General features: G+C 38.2%; 1 protein-coding gene across 1 annotated transcript; it reads left to right on the top strand.

Moving 5' to 3' along the window:
* The first annotated feature begins 7,405 nt into the window (after positions 1-7,405).
* LOC121426305 (PDF receptor-like) lies at positions 7,406-20,079 on the top strand. The gene is made up of 11 exons (XM_041622546.1): positions 7,406-8,634; positions 10,378-10,491; positions 10,952-11,043; positions 11,665-11,768; positions 12,583-12,703; positions 13,677-13,830; positions 14,632-14,701; positions 15,245-15,305; positions 16,096-16,181; positions 16,949-17,132; positions 17,864-20,079. Exons 1-11 carry the CDS (start codon positions 8,070-8,072, stop codon positions 18,968-18,970), a joined length of 2,658 nt encoding a protein of 885 aa, XP_041478480.1. The 5' UTR covers positions 7,406-8,069; the 3' UTR covers positions 18,971-20,079.
* Positions 20,080-20,529: the final 450 nt, after the last annotated feature.

Raw genomic sequence — 20,529 nt, 5'->3', positions numbered from 1 at the left:
GTATCCATTCGTATTTCTTGTTACCATGGTTACGCGCACAGATTAAATCATCAATCGACAATTGGACATTTCGAAGCAAATGGACGTATGTTCGCTGAAGCCGAATCTAGCCCATTAAACCTTTTGGCTCATTACGCCACTGGCGCATTATGCCATAATAAACAAATTATTTACCTACAATTTACTGCAAACATGGCATGATATTTCTGACTAAATTAGTCCGAAATATTATGCCATATTAGCAGTAACTTAATTAAATTTGAAATCTCCAATCATATTTATTTCCCCCAAAACCATCACGACCGGCCGTGATGTATTTTAAGAAAAACACAACACTCAACTGTACGTCGACTGTCTCTTACCACCTTTTGCAAGCGACGTGTATGGTTAGTTGAATGACAGTTTTTGTTATTAGCGAGTAAGTGGAATGAAGCCCTCTGTTGGCTGTTTGCTGAAATTGCTCTTTTCAATCACAACGCTGTCACCAAGTACAATCTACAGGCTCAGTCACACCAAAAGAAACCGACTCCAGACCGATCAAAGCTATTACGTTACTTTAGAATTGCATATCATCGATCGGTTTGGGATCGAGTTCGTTGGTGTAAGTTAGGGGTTAACAGCACGCTTCCAAAATGCAAGTCGCAAACTCGAGGAATAGTTTTTCATGTGAACCAGGTTGGTGTTTCATAAAGTTTTTCGTAATTAACGAGCGACTTTTCAACGACTGATAATCTTTTTTTAGGAGCAAAGTCCACACGAATGAAAATTTGGCGAGCATAATTACCTCAAGAAAGCGTCACCACCCGGTCGTAAAGTCACTCGTAACTTACAAACAGCCTATGAAACAACCATATTATATGTTAATAATGCCTGATGTTCCTTTGGCTTCCTGGTTAATACATTCGGTTTTATAATTTTGGCGCCATCTCAAGGAACGCAATGCAGTGCACGTTTTGGGGATCTCCATCCTGCTTTTATTTTCCCAATATATCACAATATAATGTTTTACTTTTTCTTTATTTTTTTTGCACACGAGATGGTCATAAATGTAGAGTTACCCGACTAAAGATATAAAACGCCATCTACGTCTTGTCGGACGAACGTAATGTATGACAAAAGGTTTCAGCTAACGATGTCGTTACATAAGCTGCTGAACAGTTTTCCATTTATTTAATTAGGCAAACCAATGCGCAATTTGGTTTTGTTTAACATGAACGGATAATTGGCTGAAGCGACCTTTAACCTTAACTTACTAAACATTGAAATCTCCGGAGAAGAATATACCTCATTTAGATCAATGTTTAGTGTGAACGCAATTCGTCACACTGGTCCGAATACTTTGCTTTTTACTGATATTTTGAATTAAAGAAAGGTTCTATGTTGTCTAAATTCCAGGATAGGTAAAAGTGAAAACACTTCAAGGCTTGATAATATTGACACAGTGTACTCAAAAGAATAACGTTGCGAGACGTTTTACAGCCTATTAATTTCCGTTTGCCGTTTATACATCATACCCTGGGACAACTTACATTGATGTAATCCAACAGCCTTCCGTCAAGGTTTGACGGAATGCAGAAGCTAAACCACCAATACTTGTTACTTGCACCTTGTAAATACGCACACTGTACTTGTACCCAGCTACACTGCGTCAACCATATCTGCAAGAATCTTCAATCTTGAAGGAGGCAGACCAACCCAGAAGAAGAAGACGTATTGGCATGATTGGTGAGGAGAAATCATCAGACGTGCGGCAGACATTTCAGATGTATGGGGAAATGGATCACAAGCTGTCACAAGTTAAATTTGTATTCAAAATCGTTATTTCACCGCCAGGTAGCCATTATGCGATAACGTTACGGAATTGAATGCTCGCGTTACAACTTTAATCCGATTTCGAATTGCGGTACGAGACCACTAACAAAACAGTACCCAGCTAAACCCGCCGAAATCCATAGCTCAGAATAGTATGTCAAGGAAACGTAATTAGCATGATTGGAATAAGGATGAAAGATAGTCAGTGGAACGATGGAACTCATTTTGAAACGCAGGACACGCGGTAGATATCCCCAAACGTCCGTGTTGATGTAAGTAGGCCTACCTAATCAAATAGATCCGTTTCCGAATTCAGAACGCGGTGAATATTTTACACTATTTTGGAAATTCCTTTTAACATGTTTAAGAAAGAAAATCATATTACCAGGAGGGATGTTTAGTTGATAGGAAAACACATTTCTTATATGCTTCTTCTTTCAGATCTCTATCTCTCTGGAAATGTTTGAGCTGAACTAAATCATTTGTAAATTGAAAATTGAACAAATCTGATTACTGTGGATCACCAGTAAATCACAATTACTAGGACTTGGGCAGATCCTTTCACGGTAATGAATATAAAAAAAATTACATGCCACTCTCGAGAAAATTACATCAAAGCAATAATGATACTGTGAAGGTTAAATTGCCATTTGCATAATTAGGTACCCACCCACGGACGAACTGAAATTCTAGGGTAAATGAACAACTAGATGTGTTTGAGGATCATTAGTGATATCATAGTTTGATATACCATGTATACCAGACTGCCAGATGCTAGCTTGACATCGGTGTTATTATTCTTTTACCCACGTGTTCTTTTTTTTTCGTATATTGTAATTATAAGAAAAAAATCATTAAACTTGCAGTTCTTTATCATTTTGTCTAAATTTACTACATCCGGGTTTTTTAAGATGATGTCTGTCAAAATGTATTGATTTTAGTATAATTTTAGTTGTGTGTTTCTTTCAACTTACGTACCTTTCTGACAAGTATTCATTTCAACTTCAATCAATGCCCATGCATAATATTTCTCATCTTAATTCTGTCAATTTAGACCTTGTTTCCCTCGATCGGTGTTTTATTCATTATCAAGGTAAAAACATGTTTTGTTTTCTTGCCATTGGTCTCCCTACTACAACATTTTTTTTTGGAATGAATTCATTTTCAAACTGGCGTAAAAGGAGACGTAAAAACGTCGTAGTCTTTAATTTGATTTACATTGATAAGAGATATTTGGCTTTGGGCAAATTTACTCACGTCAGTACCTGGATATGCATTAACTGTTTCTTGTTTTTTTATGCAGTTGTCGATTTTCCCATCTAAATTTGCCCTGCTAAATAATCATAGCATTGAAAAGCATCTTTCTCGCAGATGTCTTGGTGCATTTTTACTTTGACTTGTAATAAATGAGAAGAGCTTCCCTAAATTTAATGATACCTTTGATTGCAGATCTGATTTGAAATAACGAACAAGAAAAGTGGGTTTTGTATGATTTAGCTAATGGGATTTAAAAGTGTAAGCCGTTGTTCATGTTACCATTTGAGCTTCATCAACTGTTTTGCGTATTTAAAAAAAAATATTTTTAATGGTAGGTGTGACAACGTAATGCCAAGTATTAATTTCCCACTAAATTCAAATTATGGTGACTTTTTTGTGTGTGTTTTGTGTTTTTGACAAGAAACCCCGGCAGAAAAATATTACGCTTTTGCAAACAAAATAAATCTGTAAACATGGAAATGCAGAGATGAAGGTATAGCCGTAACAGAGTGGGTGGGGGGGGGGGGGTAATAAGAGAACGGTTAGGGAAGATGGGGGGGGGGTTGAGAGATTACACAGTGGTGTAGTAGGGCTACCGCTCTAACGCAAATTGTTTACATCACTGAAACAATAAATATTGTATATTAAGGTCCGCAGGTAATATAATCATTCTACATAATTATCCAGGATCATTTTCATTATCTTTAATTTTTGAGCAGAAAATAATAAGAAAAGAGGAACGATTATCAAATTAAATGAAAATTACCCCCCCCCCATCACCTCCTCAGGCTCCCGAAACCACTTTCAAATGACCACATCTCCATCCATTTAATTAACTATCAAGGTTCTACACAAAGTCACGATTACGGACACGACACTTTAATTGCATTTATGATTTAGAAATATGAAATGTCACGATACATTTAAATGAGTGGCACGCGAGTTTTCTTTCTTCTTCAAAGATCAAAGACAACATTAACGAAATACGTACATTCTGAATGAACTCAGGTTGTCCATTAACCTCACTGCTTCTCGTTCTACCTTTTAGAGGAAATGGATAAAAAAATTATATGTGGAATTGCCGCATTAGTTATCTGTTAAAAGGTTCTCCAAATTATCTATATGGATTTTACAATATGAAAGGGTTGAGGGCGCTTTACGAATGGCATCTTGAAAAAAAAACCACGTCGTCGGCTTAAATGTCAATTCACAGCGGTTTGCCCCCGAAGTTGGATTTAACCAGAGCTCTTATAAAATAGTTTGGTCAACTCCAATCAGTGAGTAACTAATACCTTGGTCACATTTGTTCTACCGCGGCCGTACGGCGAGTCGAAAACAGCCGTTTTATTGTTTTTTGGTACCAACTACATATAGGTGGTTTTAATAAAAATGAATGAAACGACTGTTTTCGACTCGCCGTACGGCCGCCGTAGAACAAATGTGACCAAGGTATAAGTTTCGCAATTCAATTCAACGTTTTGAAGCCATTGATCACATGATGCAAAGTAAGATTACGACGAGCGCTGTATAACTAGCGGCTTCTGAAATTGAAACATTAATATATTCACAAGCTAAACCTGAATAATAAAAATGGCAAATCATGAGTAGATATTAAAACATAAAATGCAATCAGTAACATCATTGCATTTACTATTGCTTGCAGTTGTTTGTATGTGCGAAGACTTACATGTAATATTGAAACGCTCGCGCTGTTCAGTGCATGGGCGTATAAAATTATATCGACGCTCAAATAATGTCTGTATATGCTGGAGTCTTTTTCTGGTGATGCGGCTTAATAAGAGAGGTAGAGATATTGGGAGCTTTGAATAATCCCAGATTGATTTGGTTAGCACGAAAGTAATAATAACTCAATGAATATATACATGAGATCTTACCTGCCAGGTGCCTGCCTTTACCTGCATGCATGCCTGGTATAATGCCTAATCTTTATGCGATGAGCTTTTATTTTAAAGTCCGGAGAATGTTGGCAAATCCGAAGAACGTCGACATCAAACGAAATATCTATTTTTCTTCCTGAAACTTGAAAGCTGTTAGGATTTTGTAGATTCTTTTTCAAGTCTTAATAGAAATCGAGTTTTATAGATGAGCAGAACCTTATACTTTCTTACTGCAGTCAACTAATGCCACAATCACCATGATCACACCAGCGAATTTGCCTTATGCGAACTTTTGTAAATTAATAATAAGCAATCAAAATTACCAAGCTTACTGTTAAAATCTATCTCTTTTATAATGATAATGATATCCCCATCATATAGTGTTCGAACACTGAAGCGAAGCATGTTTGAAAATGATGTGTTAAAATTTGTTTCATAGGGTGCATCATAATTCGGTGACTCGAATCAGCCTTTTGTTCTCGGAAATGTAGGCGAATAAATTTACATGTACCTTGATGCCTTCTAGAAGTCTTTTAACAAAATGTGACAGGAATAAGGGGCAATTTTGTTACATCTAGCGGTTAACACACACTACATGACTGACTACTGTAAAATCATAATCTGCTTACTCTTGAAATGTACGGATTTCCATAGAAAATCCTTTATATTCCTATAATTCACAATTTTTATATTAACTTACATGATGATTTTCCCTCATCGAACTACACAGAACAGTCTTTTTCTGTTAGATATCGATTCTTTCAATGCCTAAGTGCTCGTCCTAATATTGTTTTGAATTGGCGTTAATGTTAACTGAAGAGAGATATCCCAACGCCTTCGTACCCTCTGGCACCAAGAATAAGGTTTGTGACGACCCCTTTTCCCCGCGTGAAAATCAATTTTTCTCAAGGCTTGAATAACTATGGAGAGCGGGGAGGGATGGCCGGCTAGAGTACGATGGTTTTTATAACCCCCTTTTCTTGAAGTTTCACCCTAGGTCGGTCTCAATGCACGTCTACGACCAGTCGCCCCTAGGATATAAAGTGATGAGGTCTAATTTCATTTGTCTGTTTATTGGTGTGGCCAGAAACCACTAGGCATATAGATGATTCGGCAAGAACGGATCGGGGAGGGGGGGCATGGGGATGGAACGCTTAGGGAGGGGTTTCGCATAATTTTTTAATGGATTTAGGGGCGGTCACATGGTATTTTAACGAGGAGTGTGTCAGGTGGGACACCATCTTTTATCACCGAAAAGTACGCTATTGTGACGTTACATATGTTCCAATACTCCCCTCTCGTTCTTTTATATTCGAATGTTGAATACACTTGTGGCGTTACATATCCTAGGGTGACCGTGACCAATCTAACTTTAGGTTGCATATGCATATTTAGAACTGGTGTGTAAATTTAGTCATTAAAATGACCCACATACGTGACAAATGTACAATCTGAAAATACCTTAAAAGGAAACGAAATAAGAGGCATTTGACACTCATCTTTGGTGCAATAGGTGTCATAAGAAAAAAAAATCTTCGTCAAGCTTGGACGCATGACGTCAGCTTGCTCTCCAACTATTGACTTTAAACTTGTGGTCTTCTTTGTAGCGATGCTGCTAACCCGTCGGCCGTTCCCGAAGACATGATATCGAGTACAATTGATTTATTGCTTATATACTTTTAGATCCAGCATTCTCAAGCCTTTACCTTTCGACAGTATGCATTCGAACGGCAAATGAAATCTATATGAAATGCCTGATGGAAAATTGTTTTCTGCTTTACATTGTTTCAGGGCAGTGGTAGCGTGCCCTTTATTTCGCTAATTTTCCAGAAATTAGTCGATCCCTCGGCAACGTAAACAATCTACAGTTCTTTTGGTAAACGTTGGAAGGGCATCAGCTTCTCTGACGAAGCACCCGGGGTTGCAGTCACAAAAAGAAATTCGAATATTTCGTACCGCAGGAGAAATCGATGAAATAGCAGTATAAATTAATTGTACTAAACAAAATGCAGGTTGCGCAGGTATAAAAGCAATTTACTAGCGATCTACCCTCATTCGAATTCTCTATAAGGCCGATGGCCGAGAGATGATCCTTATAAGGTTTCTTACATTGTGGGGTCTTAGTACTTGAGGGACTACGTCGTATGATGCCAATGTTCTCAGAGAGTCCAAATGCAGATTGCAATATCTGAAACCTTAGTTTCCAATATATGGGTTTTAGGGGAATATTTGATATTGTATTTCACATACAACTTGCGCTACGTTGGAAGGCGTTTATAATCGTTTGTTGTGATGTGCAAGATGCATGATATTTGTTTGATATTCTTAATACATTATGGATTATCGCCACTTCACTTTTTTGCGTACTAGGGGGCGGGGGTACATGACTGTGTTCAATGGTAATCATGATGATTATATCTGAGTACCCTGGGCCAATGCCCGGGAAATTATGGCGTATGATTATTCATAGTGTTATTACACAACATTGTTGTTATACCATCAGACCAGGGTTCAATTTCTTATACCGCCTACACTGCACTTCTTTAACTATGCACTACTTAATCCTATTTCTTCCACAATTCATTCGAAATTTGCCAGCTGCCTGGTTTTTCAGGTGTCATTTCCCTTGCACGTCAAAACCTCGTTCTACCTATCCATAAAAGTCGATTTCCGCCCTCTTTACTTTAAGAAGCTTTTTACATGAGAAAATTGAATTTTCAATTCCTCAGAATATTATCCATATACTACGAACTCATTTACCACGTGATGTTTTTTGTGAAGATAAACAAATTAGTATTTTCCCCCTGGCTTGCTGAAACCACGAAGTAAAGCCGCTTACAAATGGAATGGGATTGATAACTTTTCTAGTACATGTCGTAAGCTCTGGAGATAGGTTTCAGAAAGCTTCCTCCGCATTTTAATGTTTCATATGAAATATGATTATGCCAATTGTTTGCGATTTCAATTTTAATGAGATTATGGCATGGACTTGATTTATTCTTTGAACGATTTAGAGATGAATCTTCTTTTCAACGGTACCCCAAGGCCAGAAGAGCGGTACTTTCTTGGGAATACGGGGAATAATTGTTTTCTTCTCGCATTATGATTGGTAAGATATTGATTACCTTCTCCACATTTCATTCTTCGATGCAGGTTCTAACTGTGGGGGTGCTTTACCTTCTTATTGGACCTGTTTGCAGCCAAACAGATCCAGCGGCTGCCACGCCACTCGCCAGCGGCGACCAAAACCAAACGGGATCTGCAAGTGGCACCACTACTCCATCACCAGCTGTACAATCTTCCCCGCAGCCTACCAAGTCTTCCACCAATGAGTCGCTGCCAGTAGAAGCCGGTGACGGCAACACAACCTCTACAGCATCACCGACCTCATCGGATTCTAACACAACAGAGCCCAACACCACTGCCAAGATGGAGATGACCTATCTGGTCCGTCGGCCCACCACACAACCCCCGACAGATGCCCCTCACACACCGTCTGAGAATCCCCTGGATGAACCGGAAAGTCAGCTCCTCAACGCATCTACCTTTGAGCTGGCCGTGAAGCAGGTAGCGGAGTCGGAAGGGTACAACTACAGCAGCCCAGTAGATCAGTGCGTACTCCGCAAAATTCTCGAGCCAATTTACTTCGACTTCGAGGCAGAAAATGGTTGGTAATCCCAGTCAGACAATTTCCCCATGTGTGATGCATTTTCATTTATCTTTTACAAGTATTCTAGAAAGGACATCGAATAAAAATCGTTAGGAAGTTTTCAAACTCGGTTCTCTGTCTAACCGAAATTCCCTCACGGCTCATGTTCAATGATTTATTTGCGTTCCCATTTTCATTTCTGTATAATATGGGACCTGCTTTATTTCATATAATTGGTTTGCAGGGTTGGCTTTGTCGTATTATGCTGCGGTTTTAAGCCCGGGATCATTGTTACTCGTTACCTGTTCATTGCAATCTCCTTGACTGCAACAGAAAATAGTACATATTTTAGTGGCGTCTACATTGATTGTCTGATTGTGGGGAAATTCGGAAATATTTCGATGAATTTGACACCGCAGATAATTTGTTTTACTTTTTGTTTAGATGAAAGAAATACATTTTTATATTTGTTTAAAATTCAGATCAGCCCGAACAGGAATGATATATCGAACCTCATGGCTCATTTGATTTTCCTCAGGCAATTCATAGTGTAGAATTCTCAGTCACTGTTAATCATGTTCATTTACGAATAAAAAAAGAGAGAATACTAGGAGAAAATGTTACAGAAAATATCCGGGACTCGTGAAAAATTGGAAAACATTCAAAGATATTTTTTCAAGTCAAGGTAACGTATCATGCAATACCATGAATACGACGTGCAACTTGATTGATATAACTTGCCGAAAGCTCTAGATGAATCGGGTTACCTGGTTAGTACCATAACGGAATTTCAACGTGAAGATCAATGGCATACCCTGCGGACATCTTGTCAGGAATAAGAAATAGCAAGCAGATGAGATCATCATGACCATAGTAGGCATTTTCCCCGGTCTTGAGCGTACTGAGGAATCTGTTTGAAAGAATCACCGTGCTCTGGCGGATGTGCTGATGGTCAATAGGAACTTAAGTTTTCGTTTTCTATTGGTTAAAAGTTTACATAGGAAGTTTGTCAAATGAAAACCCAAATCAAGTCACATGTGGACAGGCTGTATACTAATGTTCCAATTAAAATTGATTCAATTACAAGAAAGGTTAATTTGGGTTGTTTCGTAAAGGTTTACGTATGATTGAAAGTGGCACTGAAATTCTATAAAATGCGACCGGTATATCACCCCCCCCCTTGCGGATGTTATCGCCACTCGCAATCGATAGCGCGCTATCAATCACCAGTGGTGATAGATTGCACGTGATGAATCTAACCTTTATCGTGATTGGAGATCGATCGCCACTCGCAATCCATCACAGTCCAAGACCACGTTTATGATGGATAGTGTCCGGAGGTCTGAAAGTTGCGAGAACAAATTAAGTTTAGATATTCAAAAGCTGGTCGTCAAGTTCCGTATAAATTGACTAAGACTTGAATGCGTTCTTGTGCTTTTTTTTCTAGAAAATGTTTGTTTGGAATCTGTTAAGAGTAATGCAATTATATTGAAAATATTTGAATGCAACGTTCATAATTTTGTCATATTGAATTGGGGGGGGGGGGCATTTGAAGCTGTAGAGAAGTCAGTACCACTTTGTTAAAAAATAAGGGGAATTTAGGGGGATCTCATGTGATTAGCACATTTCGATTCGTTCATAAATTCGTCCGAAATTTAGGAACAGCTTTATGAAACACCCCTCAAACTATGTTACGGAGAATGGTCTCCGCGGTATGGCCCAGGTATCACTTATGAACTTTTTTTTTCTTAAATCTTGCAGGTACATACTGCCCGAGCTATTACGATGAGATCCAATGTTGGAAGGCCAGCCCACCAGGTCTTGTTGAAATGCAATGTCCGCAATTCTTCAACGGTATCTTTTACAACACCAATGGTTAGTGCAAATATGATTTTTTTTTCAATTTGACTATTCCGACGTTCAATTTAATGAAATGGAATATACCCATAAGTCATCATCAGTGGTAACTGGAACTTCAAATTGCAAACACGCAGTTTGGAATATTTGCCAGATGCAAAGTTACCTTATCTCACATAATATCAGCTGATTTCTCTTCAATAAAATGACGTTGTGTCTTTTATTGGTAGTTGGATCTAGTGTCTTTATGAGTTTATAGTTGTTGAAATCCGATTCACGTAAAATTTCGAAATGCCTACACCCTTTTAAAATGATAATTATTATAAATATTATTATTGACAATGCTATTATTATCATTATCATCATCATTATTTTTTTATTATTATTATTATTTTCATCATCAACATCATCATCGTCGTTTTGGTTATTACAACAGTTGCTGATGATTTTATTGTGATAATTATAATTGATTTGACAGATACTGTGACTAGATTGTGTTTATTCAACGGCTCTTGGGGAAATGATAATAAATCGGATTACAGCGAATGCAAGGCAGTGACAGACTTTGATGTAAGTATTGAATTTTCGTTTAGATGTTCCTCAATATATTTCATTCATTTTTGAAGGCACGTTTAAATCGTAATTGTTTATATCAGCATTTGAGTAGGCTTGAACTAAAAAAAAATCACTGACGTTTAATGTAGAAGAAAGAAATAGGTGATACGTATTTCTAGATTTATCTTTAGCATATTTTGTTCAGTTTTATGGTTGAATTTGTTAATGATCTCTTACTGGATTTTCTTGTATTAAAGTTAATCGGATATTTACGAAAGCTGTAGATACAATATTAACCATAAATGTTGAGAGAATATTTGCAACTCTCTATTATCAAGATTAAGTCTGATTGGCGATCTATTTTTTCGTATGAAATAACTTAATTATCTGTCTTAGATGGAACCAGATAAATCTAATAAATTATTTTGGAGGGAAAAATCCATGTTCGTAATAGCATTTTTGATAGCCAAGTAAATGGAAGAGAAAAGGGCGTTATTGCCAAATGGACGATTGAAAACTTGAAAGGAAAAAAGACAATAATTAATACTAAAACCTAAACTAATTACATTTAAGGTAAGATTCAATTTCATATATTTTTCTAATGTTTGTCTTATATCTTATCTTGTCCCTGCTTAGGACTCCAATCCACACGAGAAAGCTGCAGATATTCTGATATATACGGGTTACAGCCTTTCCTTTACTACCCTACTGGGGGCGTTTGTCATTCTTGTTTATTTTAAGTAAGTTGATATTCATATTTCAATTTTTAATAATGATAATAATACCAACATAATTATATAGCGCATATCACTGCCAAATGTGTCCCTATGCGCTCGATTGGATATATTTGCTTTAGCCCCGCAGCCATTTACAGCACAGTGGCATTTTGTTCCGATAATTATGGTGATTTATCTTCTTAAAATGGAATTCGCAAGTATTCTTTACCGAAAGAATCGGTACCCACAGTTGTTTTTTTTAATGAGAATTATGAATGATTTTATGAAATATGTATCCTGGTTTTGTAAGTATACAGATATAAAACTCCATGACAATGTATGCACATGTATATCAGTGATGGAGCTATAAACTTCTAAGAAAATAACATGTTGAATATGAATTGGAAAATCTTTTTAGGAATCAATTATAATTATACCATTATATATTTAACTATAATCTCATTTTATTTGATATTTTAGATGAAAAATATTGTCTTTAATGTTTCTGTTGTCTTTTACTATCTCAATTTTAAACATTTGAAGCGTTTTTAAAACCCCTCAAGAAAAACAAATTTCTTATATCGTGCATAGAATAACAGCTCTCTTTTTCATTTCATCGTAACACAACGTAATTCTTTTGTTTTTGTTATCGATGTTCTGACTTTGTGTTATCTAATATTTCATTTTTTTCTTCTACATATACCATACTTCAAACATATATATATTTTTAAAGTGATATTCACTTATTTTCTTTTCCTAACTTATGACTGTCTCTTCTCTTATTTTTGTTTTCTTTCTTTCTTTCCCCTCCCTTTTCCCGTTTCTGTATATCCAACAGGAGTTTAAGATGTGTAAGGAATTACATTCATCTGAACCTTGTGACCAGTTTTCTACTTCTATATCTCATCTTTTTCCTCATGATCATTATTAGTACTTTCTCGGAGGTGGCCGAAAGAGCAGTAAGTATTTCTTTTATGCATGTTCCTGATCGCTGGCAAAAGTGGGCGCTCGGGATTTTTGTTTTTCATGCAGCTAATTAGTTCAATGATAGCATCAGTAACAATGCACTAAATACTTAAAGTGTCCAGTTTTGTAACCACTGGGTCTACTTAGCAGATTGGTCTAATTTTCATATGTATTATGCATGTTACGTGCGATACCTGCTTGGTTGATCCGCTGGGTGCTTTGATACTCTGTGGACTAACTGTCATTTAGCATATTTTGTTTAATGCAGATATAAGATATAAATTCCACTTTGTCTTTTTGCTGCAAATTTTAACAAAATTGGCAATGCTTTACTGAAAAAATAGACAAAAGGTATAAATGGGTTAAATGAGAATTTGACCCAAATTTGTTAGCACAAGAATTGGTTGTAGACAAACTAGGATTTGACCATGGGCAATGAGACCAAAAGGAAATAAGGCATAGGCAAAGTAAAGGTAGTCTAGACTGTGTTACCCATCTCGGAAACAAATAACACTGTCTATCATCAGGCTTTTTTCATTCGGCTGTACATTGCTTGTACAGACACTATTGCCAATTCGGAGGCATTCATGTCATTTACAGTCCTAAGTCAGTCAGATTTCTTTTAATGGGAAATCTCTGATTTTAGTGATATTATTAGTTGCGTGCGCGCACGTGACCTGTCATTTATTCGGCCTAATGCGTAGATTCACTAATGACCGGTGATGAACGAACGGTCATTAGCAAAGTCTAATGACCGGACATCGTTTTGCGGTGAAATTATTCATTCAAGTAACAAGGATCCACATCGCCCTCTTACAAATATATAACATACATAATTTTACCCGGTCATTAGTATAATTATCTTTGAAACAGTCCATATTCTAAATTCATCTTGTGGGTGTGTGTGTGCGGATTTTACCAATTCCCTCATTATGCGTATTGCATATATTTTTTTTTTTTCTGTAGTGGTACTGCCGGTTGCAGGCAACGGCCGTTTTCTACATCAATCTGACCAGCTTCTTTTGGATGTTCGTAGAAGGTCTCTATCTCCACACCATGGTTGTGAGAGCCCTCACCGTTCGAAGAGAGAAATTTTGGGTGTATTGTCTCATAGGCTGGGGTAAGATATTCCTCTCATCCAAACCCAGTCACACCAGAAGGACCGATTAAAAGGCGCTAAATTCACGCCTTGATCATTGTTTTCTGATAATCAGATCATACATCGGTTCTTTGTACAAAAGTAATGAATTTAATGTTGAGAAATATTTTACACGAAGTCACATTTCATACAGATTTTCTGAAAGGTACTGAATTATTACTTGCACGGTGCACGCTCACTTTTAATGTATATAAGTTAAATTTCTAATCACTCCACCATCGCACTTCGCAGCGATACACAGAATGTTTTCATGCGGGGGTAGATTTGAAGTTGCTGGAAGGGATTATTATTCAAGGTGCAAGTGCACTATTCTAAAACAATAAATAAATAAAACAATGCGCCCCTGGTTGGCAGCTCTTGTACTTTTTTTGTATTGCAGTATGGAAGGCTGATATACACTCTAAAAATTCAAATGTTAAATCAACACTTGAAAGGTTGGAGGAGTGACAACCTTTTGCAAATGTTACATCCAACCTTGTATAAAGCTGAGTCCAACATTTTAAGTGTTGGGTAGAACCATTTAAAGTGGTAAATGCAACATTTAGAAAATGTTGTCACTCCTCCAACCTTTCAAATGTTAAGTTAACATTTCTTGTTTTTAGAGTGTAGTTGAGGAAGAAAGATTGCAATGTAGATTGTCATTAAAAAAATCATAATTCATGTTTTGATAAAGGTAACTTACTACATGAAATACACGTACGCTCTTTTTTTTCTTCAGTTTTTACAAGGATTTTCCCTTATTTTCATTTATACAATACACAGGATTACCGGTCATATTTTCAGCAGCTTATGCTATTACTGTGACAATACTGGCTTCAGGCTCAGAAACCGAGTGAGTAATGCAACTATTGAAATATTAATAAAGGGACTTTTAGAGTGCAGTCCAGTTGAAAATTATACATAGATTCCCCCTCCGCAGCTGTAAGGTCGGATATGAAAATTGTTGCCATCTATCCACGTAAGAACGTAGATGGCATTGTTCACGAAAAACGATTGGTACATTTTAATTGCAGGAATCACCTCGGCTAAACATTTCAGAGACGGCATCATTAAAATTCTGCCGAATCAGGATTTTCATTTCTTTGAAATCAATCATAGTTATAATGTTTTGCATTTAATAGGACAAACCCTCACCAAGGAATCGAAACACTCGGTGGACCATTCACATTATAATGACCACAAAAGGTTTTTGTCATTAACTATGTTTTCTTTCTACACATTTTCTGTATTATGTTCGTGGAGGCAAAAAGCATATTACTTTCTCATGTTATTAAATTAGTTCAAGTCAATAGTATTTATAATGAATTAAACTGTTCTTAATGATGTTGTTTTTATCTACATATTCTATTTTTTCAAAATATTTTTTGTGTCACAGATGTTTCCAAAACAGCAATGCAGAGTATATCATTCGAGTGCCTATCATAGTAGTTATACTGGTAAGTATTGAATCATAATCGTGTAGGAATAATAATAATAATAATAGCGGTATTTATAAAGCGCCTTTTGCCTGAGGATACAAAGCGCTGCTATTATTACCCTGGCTTTAGCTCGAGCTGCCATCACCGGTGCTCAGTGCATGCAAGGAATTAATCCTGCCGGGTACCCATTCACCTCACCTGGGTCGAGTGCAGCACATTGCGGATAAATTTCTTGCTGAAGGAAAACACGCCATGGTTAGGATTCGAACACATGACCCTCTGTTTGAAAGGCGAGAGTCAGAACCACTAGACCACGACGCACCCGACGAATACCCCAGTGGGTATCATAAGGGGGGGGGGGTAATGCTGCCGTATGTGACACTTGCTGGTGCGGGACCATTGATTAAAAAGAAATCGACCGGCAAAATTTCACCATTCGTAAGTATAAACTGCCGACGTGGTTTAATCTGATGAGCAAACTCATTGACATCAAAGTTGGAAATCAGTGCTATATTCAACAGTTCAAAGTTGAAAAAGAAGGTTTGTGCAAAACTTGAAGAACATTATACCATCTATTACTTTTAGTTCTTGGAAATTCTTGGCCTAATGTTCGGTGCGTTGGCTCCTTTTTGCAAACACCTTTTTACTGCTCAAAGAGTGTTATTAGACTAACTATGATCATGATGTACAAAAAAAACAGCTAGATAGTTGGGGATAGTACGGATCTTTGTTTTAGACCAACTGGAATAGGACGAGATGGCTATAAAATGCATGACTTCCACCTCGTCTTTACCTTGTTTTCTCCCAGGTCAACGTGTGCTTCATGGTTCATATAGTGGTTATTCTCGTCACCAAATTAAGGGCTTCGCATTCCTTTGAAACGCAACAATACAGGTAAGTTCCAACAAGACCGTTCCGATATCATCCGAGATTCATTTTGTGTTCCAGAACAGGGGCTTCAATGAGAACGCTAATTATTACATAAGTATGTACTGAAAAAAAAAACTGATAAACGAAATTAATTCCTGTTTCGCACATGCGACAACGATACCCTTTGCCGTCTTATGCAATTTCATGGTGTACCTCTAGACAAAATACTGTTAAGAACTTTTGTGAGGGAAATTCGCGCGGTCGCTGACTTTTATTGTAGTATTTAGCGTTCTGGTCAACGTGCATGTCATTTTAAGGTAAAGTCCATATTATCATACCGATTGGGGAATATTAAATTGTTTTTTTTCCCAGTGCAGAAATTATGTTTACTACCAAATTATACCTCTGTTGGTATGTGCGACAAGACCTCGGTCTATCCTGGATTTGCACACTGTGACTTGAATTATAATACATGCAATTTTAATCTCGTGGTCGTTTCAACCTTATCATGACAAAGGAGGTTATCGAGCTTTTCTTCAAGCGATTTTCGCCACTAGGGGATTATTTCATGAAATGACTTGTCAGACGTTTTATCCGTCAAAATTGTTTGATCCAACATGTACCATAGTAACAAACAGTGATTACCAGCCAATCAAAATCAAGGAAGTTGTCACGCCCCCCCCCCCCCTCTTTGTGATTGAATGTACATTTTTGTTCCAACGTCCCTGTACCGTTCTGGATACATTCTGGATACCTTGCTTGACCCTGTCGCCTTACACATTCTTCTGCAGGAAAGGTGTCCGAGGAATAGTGGTCCTTTTGCCTCTGCTCGGAGCATCCTACTTCATGCTTCTCCTGGAGCCAAGCCCGGAGAAGCCCAACGTTTCCACCTATGTATATCGGTACTTGAATGCGTTCCTTCAATCCACGCAGGGCTTCTTCGTCGCCATCATTTATGTTTATATGAATCAAGAGGTAACGACTCCTTATATTTCAAATCTCAGGGCTGTTTAAAGGGACACATTCCCGGGATTTAAGAGGGTGCGGTTTTTCGCCAGCTGCCCATTGACCCATGCACGTTATACGACGCTTACGCAGATGCCATATCCAGAGCGCCCGACCTCTGACGAATTTTAGTGCGCGCTTGCTTCGGCTTCTGAACAGAATGCAACAAAATGGTCCAAAAGCTCCCTCTTGAATTCCGAAAATGAATACCTTTAATGAAGCTGTACATAAAATTGTGCAATTTTACAATTAGGTATCGTAATTGCATGGAACATGGCAGTGAAACAGCATACCCGACCATCTATATTTGAGGGGTTTGCAGAAAAGTTATCACTTTATTGTTATGTAGGGTTAGATTATGATATATTGTATTTTGCATTTTTGTGTGTATGTTATGTGTTTAAAGCCATTGGAAACTAATATTTTCTGTATGCTTAGCATTCATGGACCAATAAAACAATATTGAACACTAGCATCAAGAAGTGTGCTTTGATAAGGACACTGCCAATACATGACAGCATTAAGTGAATATTTTCTCGATTGAATTACCAGATTTATTTTCTTATACTCTTCATTCCTCTTTTCCTCTTTTTTTGCTCTTTTCACTTCTGGGGCAATTCCTAGCTGATGGCTCTCCCTTTACTACTGGACAGCCATCCCTGATCGTTCAATAAGTTAATCTTTTTCTCTTCTTCGTTTAGGTCCAAAATGTTATCAAGAGATTGCTGAGGAGATGGAGAGAAGAGAACACGCTACCATCGCAACGGAACATTTCAAGAAGGGGTTCCAATTCGCGACAGAACAGCCTCGCGAACAACCTTTCTCATTTCAGGAGAGGATCCAATGAGGATACGTGCGCCACCGTCAAGACGACCATTCACTCCAAACACGATGGCGGAGACCACGTCGGCAACGGCAAAGTTCCGAGCTACGTCGGTGTAGGAAGACGAGAAGAGCTGGTTCCATTGAAACCAGTCCCTGAGGGTAGAAACGAGAAGCTACCAGATTGGCCGGCTTCGGACTCCCCAGCAACGATCATTGATAAGGAGACAACTGCACTGACAACAGGAGAGGTGCTTCCGGATGAGAAAGTCAACGGCTTTGAGCCTGAAAATGAAAGAGTTGAAGAGGATGAGGAAAACGGTTTCCGAAGCGGTGAAAATTCTATAACTGATGACCAACCGGTTGGTGTAGGGTCTGATGAAGCGCTGATCGTCCACGGGAACACGCCTGTCATGGAACAGAATCTATTTCTTCAAGACAAACTGACGCGTGAGAACAATAACCTACAGCGAAACGGCACCATGGCCAATGGGTCTGATGAGAATCAATTGGCCGGACAAGTTGGTGCACTGAACGCTAGTAAGGAAAATGTGCAAGGTAGTGTCCCTGCGGAAGGCAACCAAAACAATAGCAACAACACGCAGCTTCCATGTATACTGAAAGCCCCAAACGAGAGGCATTGTTCCGCTGGTAAGAAACATGTTGCCTTTGTGTGTCCAGATATCACTGGGGACGTTCCGCCCCATCAACAGTTCTTTGAGGACTCTGAGTCTGACTCGTCTTTCATAGCGAACCAATCTATAGAACTCTCTCCGCAATCTGCCGCTTACACGTGCAGCACCATCGCATCTGACCCGTGGACGAGGGAAGGCGACAGGTCAAAATGGAGCCCAAAGATTCTTTTTAAACGACCAATATTTCACGGGAGCCCCGCTTCGCAAAGATTAGTGCGTCCGTCATCTGGTGACCAAGGTCGCAATGGTCGAATCAAGCTTCCAAAATCGCCCGCGGGGACTCCTGTATGACTAGCTCCGCAAGTGGACGGTTACGATGTACCAAGCCGCGACTTTATTTTATGACATTTTGACGTTTGTTTCAAGGGCATGATTACCTCTGCAACATGAACCAATGAGAAGCACCAAATCTGTACTCAATGAAACGGCCTTTAAAGATTTCTTCGGCTGCCCTATCGAAGGGGAAGGACTGTGAAATCGGAGTTTATACAGTGAATAGACAAAGGGCGGAACAGGATATTGGCAATGGCACCATTATAAACTTGACTGTGCTACCTGGGAACTCATTCTTTCAAAACACTATTAGAGACAGGACTACATGTATACGCCGAATGCAATTCCCTAAACTGGTCATGTAAGTCTTGGTTGAGTGCCTCCAAATCCATGTTAAAACCATTATCAAATCCATTGGTGAATTATCATTATTTTTTTATCAGACTAAGGTCTCGCCAAGCAACACAGCGGTCTTTACATTGAAACAAGAACATCTTGGAACCAGTCATTTGTTTCGAATGTGACTACTCTTTGCACTTCGGGCAAGATTTCATGTGAGGATTTTGCGCAGTCATCTTAACTACCATTGACTGTCTTGGGGTCTTACTGTGGCCAACCTTCTCCAGTTGTATGTACTTTGTTTCCATATTTACAGCCTGCGCTGGACTTAACGCTGGGCACTCTGCTAAAATAAACAAAAATGGTGACAGAAATTACCTTTCCGTACTTTAGTAGATGTCCTGTAGACTATTTGTAAATAGTTTAGATGCTCGGTTATCAGGGGCTCGATGACATATTACTTTTATTTTGTAAATTAGATTCAGATATATCCTTATAATCTTGATTGCCTTAAGTGTGTCGCTGTAAATATGCTTAACTCATAAAAATAATCGATTTAACACAAATCATGAACGTCCAACTTTATATTTATGAAAACGTAGCACTTTATAGCCTCGTTAGGACGAGGGATCCTTTGTTATGCATGTATTACAATCCCGAAGATATCTTATCGCGACCCAGTTTGGTCAAGATGCGCTTAGAATCAGTAGAAGTATCTTGGTCGGAGGAAGGTTGGAGCAACTCTCTCCAGACGGGCACTACTCCGACTAAAACAGCCTACGTCTTGGTCTTGATAAGAAAAAAAATATCATGAATTCAATACATGTTTAATAGAATTTCATTCCGACTAGCATGGTAGGAGTCCACGTCTGGGCGTGGCTTTAATGTTGGAATATTTCCGGCCAGTGCGTTCCTATTATGTCGTAGTTTTTTTTTAAATTGACCTCTCCTTGTTTCATTGTAGTCAAGAATTAACGATACTTGGCTTGAAGGTTCATTGGAAGGCTAAATAGTGAAATGTTCACTGATTTGAATTCAAAGTTAATGGATTTGAATTCAACATCAAAACAATTTATTAATGGTATTATCATCGACTAAGAAAGCATTACCTGCTGCGATGTCCGACAATCACACTAGCCTCTGATAAGCTTCCATATTGTCAAGAATAAACTCTGAATTTGTTAATACTTATGAAATGGTGTATCAAACAATACGATAATGATATTATCACCCTGTTT

The sequence above is a fragment of the Lytechinus variegatus genome, chromosome 13, assembly GCF_018143015.1.
Source record: "Lytechinus variegatus isolate NC3 chromosome 13, Lvar_3.0, whole genome shotgun sequence".
Lineage (NCBI taxonomy): Eukaryota > Metazoa > Echinodermata > Echinoidea > Temnopleuroida > Toxopneustidae > Lytechinus > Lytechinus variegatus.
Note: the sequence above shows the minus strand (reverse complement) of the source record. Positions and strands in the feature narration are given on the sequence as shown.

Excerpts from the sequence above, each read along its gene's own strand:
- LOC121426305 (XM_041622546.1), top strand. The coding sequence starts at position 8,070 with ATGATTGGTAAGATATTGATTACCTTCTCCACATTTCATTCTTCGATG. Across the intron at positions 10,492-10,951 it reads TATCTTTTACAACACCAATG|ATACTGTGACTAGATTGTGT; the intron begins GTTAGTGCAAAT and ends TTGATTTGACAG. Across the intron at positions 15,306-16,095 it reads CTATCATAGTAGTTATACTG|GTCAACGTGTGCTTCATGGT; the intron begins GTAAGTATTGAA and ends GTTTTCTCCCAG.